The 6,347-nt window shown below is 30.4% G+C and overlaps 1 protein-coding gene across 2 annotated transcripts in view; it reads right to left on the reverse strand.

Annotated features, from left to right (window-relative positions):
- LOC107623996 (protein LIGHT-DEPENDENT SHORT HYPOCOTYLS 10) overlaps positions 1 to 2,602 on the reverse strand; it is a 5,165-nt gene extending 2,563 nt beyond the window's left edge. The window contains exon 1 of one of the 2 annotated variants that reach the window (XM_016326418.2): positions 1,803 to 2,602. In XM_016326418.2, coding sequence (XP_016181904.1) covers positions 1,816 to 2,415 — 600 coding nt within the window. In that variant the 5' untranslated portion in view covers positions 2,416 to 2,602 and the 3' untranslated portion in view covers positions 1,803 to 1,815. The remainder of the gene's footprint in view (positions 1 to 1,802) is intronic. The other variant, XM_016326417.2, reaches the window with a different exon arrangement.

Consider the following 6,347-nt stretch of genomic DNA (forward strand, 5'->3'; position numbering starts at 1 on the left):
ATCTTAAATTTAATAATATTTAAAATAAAACAATTAAACTAATTAAAACATGGATAAAACACGTAAAGAAATTAAACACACACTAATATTATGGGAAAAGGAAAAGTACAGAGAGATAATGAGAATACTAAATAATGTGAATAATGAATATGTCGGATGTTTAATTTATTAGGTATGCAGATAGTTATTTTAATGTTAGAGTTTAGGAGGTAATTTAGGAGTGGAGTGTTTTTTTACTTTATTGGATTATTTTTAAAGTTCATTGTTTACATTATTCACAACGGAAATATTTGGTAACAAAAGAAAATCAGCCAAAAACAGCCATAACTTGCCTTATTTAGCATTCATTAATTGTTGTGATAATTAATTAATACTAAATAAGGCAAGTTTTGCCTGTTTTTTTTTTCTACCTAGCATTACCCATTCACAAAAGTCATTATCTACCTAACAAAACCGATCTAAAAATTCCAAAACAAAAAACGTTACATGCAAGTCATTTTTGTCAGTTTATATGTTATATTCGATTTATTAAAACATGTAATAATAAAAGTTTGTCTATTTAGTTTTACTTTCAAGCCCCTGAACTTGATACATTTATGGACACCTGAGTACACACTAAAATTTGAGCCTCGTTGACAAGCTAAAATATCAACCCATATATATAGCTAGCTTGCAGAGGCTAATAATTGACCTATTGATCTATCTACATTAGATATTGCATTTTCTCTATCTTTATATTAACGGCTTCCTCCTTCTGTATATTATATTCCTTCTATGCATGCTATAATATCTGTTAACTTTAAAGTCTAAAGTTTTAAAATAACAATAATAGATATTATATATTATAGACAGAAGTAATATTGTATAGATACTTGTGGATGTTTCTTTATTATTTGGATTTTGATCCAAACAGCACATAACAACACTTTGAAGACAACTTATGCTTTCACCAATGCCTAGACTAATTTTAATTTATGATCTTCACACACATGGCTTACAAGTAGGCACTAAGATTTATTTGTACATTGATTAAGTACTAAGAATATGTGTGGCAAACATTGAACAACTAAAGTAGCATTTGGACCTGAATTGCTGAAGAGAGCTAGAGACAAAAAGAATTGAATGATATGATGAAGTTTTAGGAATCTTATACAAAGTTAATTTGTATATGGACCACACCATCCACGCAAAAATTGTTTGGAATTAAAGGAACATTATTATTGTTATATACATTATTAATTATAAAACTTGGATTATTATTGTTCATATGATAGAATTGGAGTAGTACGTTGTTGCTCTACGTCAATTTTATGTATGGAATCACATGCAACGTATGATAGATAGATGAATTGCTAAGATGGCCATAGGGAGCACGAGAAATGTGGCATAATCCCAAAAGGCCCAAAATCAGCATAAAGTGGACACCTGAGAAGTATTTAATTAAGACATTGCAATAACAGTGTTTTGAATGATAGGAGAGAGAAATTGAAGAAACATCAAGATATAGAGGAATTAGCTATGACCTATGACAGAGAATTATTTATTATTCTTACACTCTCCAACTGCATACAATACTATAGCAAATTAATTTACTCTTTACCCCCAACAATTTTTCAGATCCGCTGTTGAAATTTAGGGTTTTATGTTCTACCTAGGGTTTTGTATACTCATTCTCAATTCTCAATTATGAAAAAGTTAATTAATTAATAAACCTTATTAAAGCATAAAACAAAAGCAATCAAATAATTATTGGGTAAGAGTAAAAGAAAAGTAAATTGATGATGTGAATATGTTTTTTTTACCATATGAATGATCTCAAGAAGCCAATTGCTTCAAAGACTTTGAGGCAGTAGTGTCGTGATTGCTAATCCCCTTAATCTGGCTGCTCCTCTTCTTCTTCTTCTTGGTGTAAGGGATCCCTCTTGCCTTTGCCTGGCACTCCTTCACCTCACGAAGGTACACCCTAATAGCTCCGCTTCCGAAGGGGTTTGACTCCGGGGAGCCTCCGTGCTCCTCGTAGGCAGCTCTCAGACGCCCTATGAGGGCGTCTAGGCTACCCCACGCCTGCCTGAGAGGGCAGGTGCACGGGGCCGGAGGGTCAGGCTGCCCAAAAAAGATGCAACCGTTCATGTGAACCTTAGTCTTGCCAAATTGGTCAAGGTAACGGAGGAATTCGAGCACGTGGTTGAAATTGCACTGAGACAGGGACACCGGCGGTGTCTGATTCTTCAGATACTGCCCGAACGTGTTCCAGTCTCGCTTCTTTTGTGACTCGTAGCGGCTCAAAGGAGCCGCCACGGTTGCAGAAGACGCGTGTTGAGGCGGCTGGGGGTGGTGATGTTGATCGGCTGCGGGTCTAGAAGATGATGAGGGTTGAGCTGAAGAGAAGTCGTTTTGCAGTTGGGCGGTGGACATGGTTATTATGGCACGACGATGATGGTGATGGGAGATTGTGTGAGTTAAAAAACAAAGAGAGAAGTGGGTGAAAATTGAAAGAAGAAGAAGAAGAAGAAGAGAGAATGCGTTTGTTAGTGCATTGTAGAGGAAAGAAAGATGAAAATCACATCTTGGGTGTCTTTTGAGGGGACATGTTATGGGCCCTATCTTGAAGATGCTTTTGTTTCTCTTTTCTCTTCCCCCTCTCTCTCTCTCCATCGTATTCGTATAGAGAGTGCTAGGTAACAATGACTATTTTGAACAACATAAATAACTACCAGTTAAATAAAAATATATTATATTACATCCTAATTTAATACTACTAATTAAATTTAAGATTAATTTATTTTTTTAACCTTATTAATTCATATTGTTCACATATTATTCAAAAATATTGTTACTTACCTATACTTTTCCTATTCTGTATTTCCACTCTTTACCTACTTAATTTGCACTAACTTATATCAATAATTCTTAAGTGTACACTATACACTATAAAACAACACATCTATTAAGTTAGTTATCTCTTATGAAATACGGACATTTCGCTGAGTTATCGTGTTTACGTGTCAGATATATTTCGAACACGACACTCATCGATACTCGTCTGACATGTGTGTCAGCTGTGTCCAACCATGTCTTAATAAAAAGTAAAAAATTATTCTCCGGACACGCTTGGACACACCTAAATACCATCACGTGTCAGCGTATCTAGTCTTATTCTTAACATATATTCTTGAAATAAATTTAGATATAATATATATTATTATTTATTAAAACAAAAAATATTTTAAATACTTAATATAATTAAAATAAGATATTAAAAATAATTATAAAAATTTATTTATATTTTAATATCAATAAAATATCAAAATATCATTACGATTTATCTAAAAAATAATTTATAGAAACTAACGTTTATTTTCCTCCTAAAGTACAAAAGAGGACATGATATGAACGAAATTATTGATCACCGTTCATCATTTTCACGGTAGACATTATGACTTGGTATGAATAGGGCCCTTTGCTGTTTCATTTTCTTGATTTTGTCCTAATTCAAGGAAGCCAATTACAAATAGGTCACGTTGGAGTCGGTAGTGACTTGGTGCTGGTAGTCCAACTCTGACTTGATTATTTATGGTTATCTCACATATATATCAGGGCAATTTAGTCAACTAATCAACTTCATTATGTATACATAGTGAGCTATGGTTAATCTAATATTTAATTACAGAGGTTCAAGTGTTATATATACATGGTTTCTATCTTCTTCCGTTCTTTGAATTTCATTACCCAAGGGCCAATAAAAAGGTTAGTTATATAGTGTAAGCTTTTATAACTACTAACATTGCTTATCAATTAAATTTGTTACCAAATGGAAATACAACTAATAATTCAATTGTTGAACCATCACAGATATATACGTATTGACCCACACTCCAGTACGTTTTGATATTTAATTCGATGTTGATGGTGTGGGCTGCTGGCTTTTATATACGAGTCGGGATATGGAGTCAATGGAATATTTGTACAATGTATATAATAAGTTATTTATTTAGTCCAATACGAGTTAAAAATAAAAATTACCCACAAAATAATAAATTTAAAAACTTTTATTCAATTATTTCACATTAAATTTTAAATTTCAAATTCTCCAATTTTAAATTTTAAACTTTTAAAAAATTCAGTTAGTTATTTTAAAAAAATAACCATCTAAAATCCTCCAATACTCTCTTTTTTTTCAACTGGTGGTCACCCCACCTTCATCAATAATATTCCCATTTCACTGTCGCTACTTGACTTGCCACACGCCACTCACCCTTAATAAAAATAATCATTCATTTAAGGATAAAAATAATCATCCACATACATAATGAATTGAACATCTAACATATTTTAATTATATATAACTAAACTCAATCCAATCAAAATAATCATCTACATAAAAGCGGCACCAAACGTTAGGCAAGACAATATAAAAATAATTTACATAGTGGATATCATCTACATATTTAATTATTTTCTAAAGGATAAAAATAATCATCCGCATACCTAATGAAAATAGCGGCAGCAACGTTAGGCTGAGCGTCGGAAGGCGAGGCGCATCGGATTGACCGGCAGAGGTGAGAACGGTGTCGGTGGGAGGATGCGGCGACCTCGGTATGGCCGCCGAGAAATTCAGTGACGCGAGGTGAGAACCAAAGAAGATGACGGTGAGTTTTGGATATGTATTGGAGATTACGGTAAGATTAGAATGAATGGATTTAAATACTAATCTTAATTTTCAAATTTTAAAATTTGAAATTAAATAATTAATTAATGATCTAATTTTTAATTTTATTTTTATTTTTTTAATTCATTGTACACATTGTATATAATTATTATTGTTTCCAATCAGAGTAAATTTAGATTGAATTATATTTAGATGAATTTGTGTAGTTTATTATTCTTTGATTTAATGTATTTGATACAGATTAAACTGTTATTGCAAGTTTTTTCTTTTGCTTGATGAGCATGTTGAAAAAATTGGAGGAATAGAGACAAAGACTTTGGGTGCTAACTATGAGGATAAAGGTACAAATGTTGAAGAACATTTTTTTTAGAAGACATGAATTGGAAAAAAGATTCTTTGGTTTGGAAAAGAAGTTGTTGTCTTTAGAGATGAAAAATCATGAATACGAAGAGGAAGAAGTATAGGGAGTCAATGAAATATTTATACAATGTGTACAATGGACTGTATTGTGTTCGATTCAGTAGAATATCAGATGTTTATTATCCCTGATATTCAGATGGTTATTTTGAATAATATGAGTGTATTGTGTTTGATAAATTAATAGTATTTTATCTTAAATGTTCATTTTTAATTTATATTAGACCAAATAAACAGTTTATTGTACATATTATACAGATAATCTATTAATTTTCTAGCGGAATTCTATGAAGAGAGAGAAGGAGATTGTAGTTAGTTTAGTTGTATTTATTGTTGTGTATGTGTTTAAGGAATGAAGATAAAGTTATACTTGAATATATTGTATTAAAATATGTCATTTAGGTTATTTATTATGTATTAACAATTAAGTATTGTCATAATTCCTATTTCACATGCAATTAACAAAATTAAACCCTTAATAAACTTATTCGATAGTAATTTTTTTTCTTTTATCTATAGAATAACATATAACAATTAAAATAAACAAACACTATATTCTCAAAGATCTTCACACACCAAAATACACTCTGTATTTTTTGTAATTGTTGGAGAGAATAATGAATATTATGAGGATTATAAAGAGATGAAGGGTTATGGATTAATACAACATCGTTTAAGTTTTTAGAGGTGTATTTAATTTGTTTCATAACCTTTTTTCTAAATCTCCACATCAGCAACGTAACAGATAGTTCAGCAATTCTTTCTCTATGTCATTATATTCTATTACGTTTTTCATCCTGAACTCTAGGGAAGAATAGATATGTTATGTATTCTAAAGATGGGAAATTTAAATGTATTTTTCTATTTTAAAAGACTGAAATATTTACAGAAAAAAAAAGTCAAAGATTTTTTTGTTCTTTATACTATATATAATTGCTAAAAATTTTTGAATGTTAGTAAATTTCATAATTTATTTTGAATAAAAAATTTTAACTCTTTTCAAATTTAATTTTATTCAAAATATAATTTATCCATGTTAAAGAGAAAAAAATAATAAACAGTTGTAATAATTGCTTTAAAATATTCAAATTCATTTTAGGTATCAAAGCTTAGATTATATATCAAAATTCACTATTTGAAGGAAAACTTCAATTTTCAGTTTTATTTATTTATTTATTTATTTATTTTTGTGGTGGTAATAACCTTGTGGCACATAAGGGTCAATATATATTCGTAAAAAAATATTATTATTCGTATATTA

This window comes from Arachis ipaensis, chromosome B10, assembly GCF_000816755.2.
Source record: "Arachis ipaensis cultivar K30076 chromosome B10, Araip1.1, whole genome shotgun sequence".
NCBI lineage: Eukaryota > Viridiplantae > Streptophyta > Magnoliopsida > Fabales > Fabaceae > Arachis > Arachis ipaensis.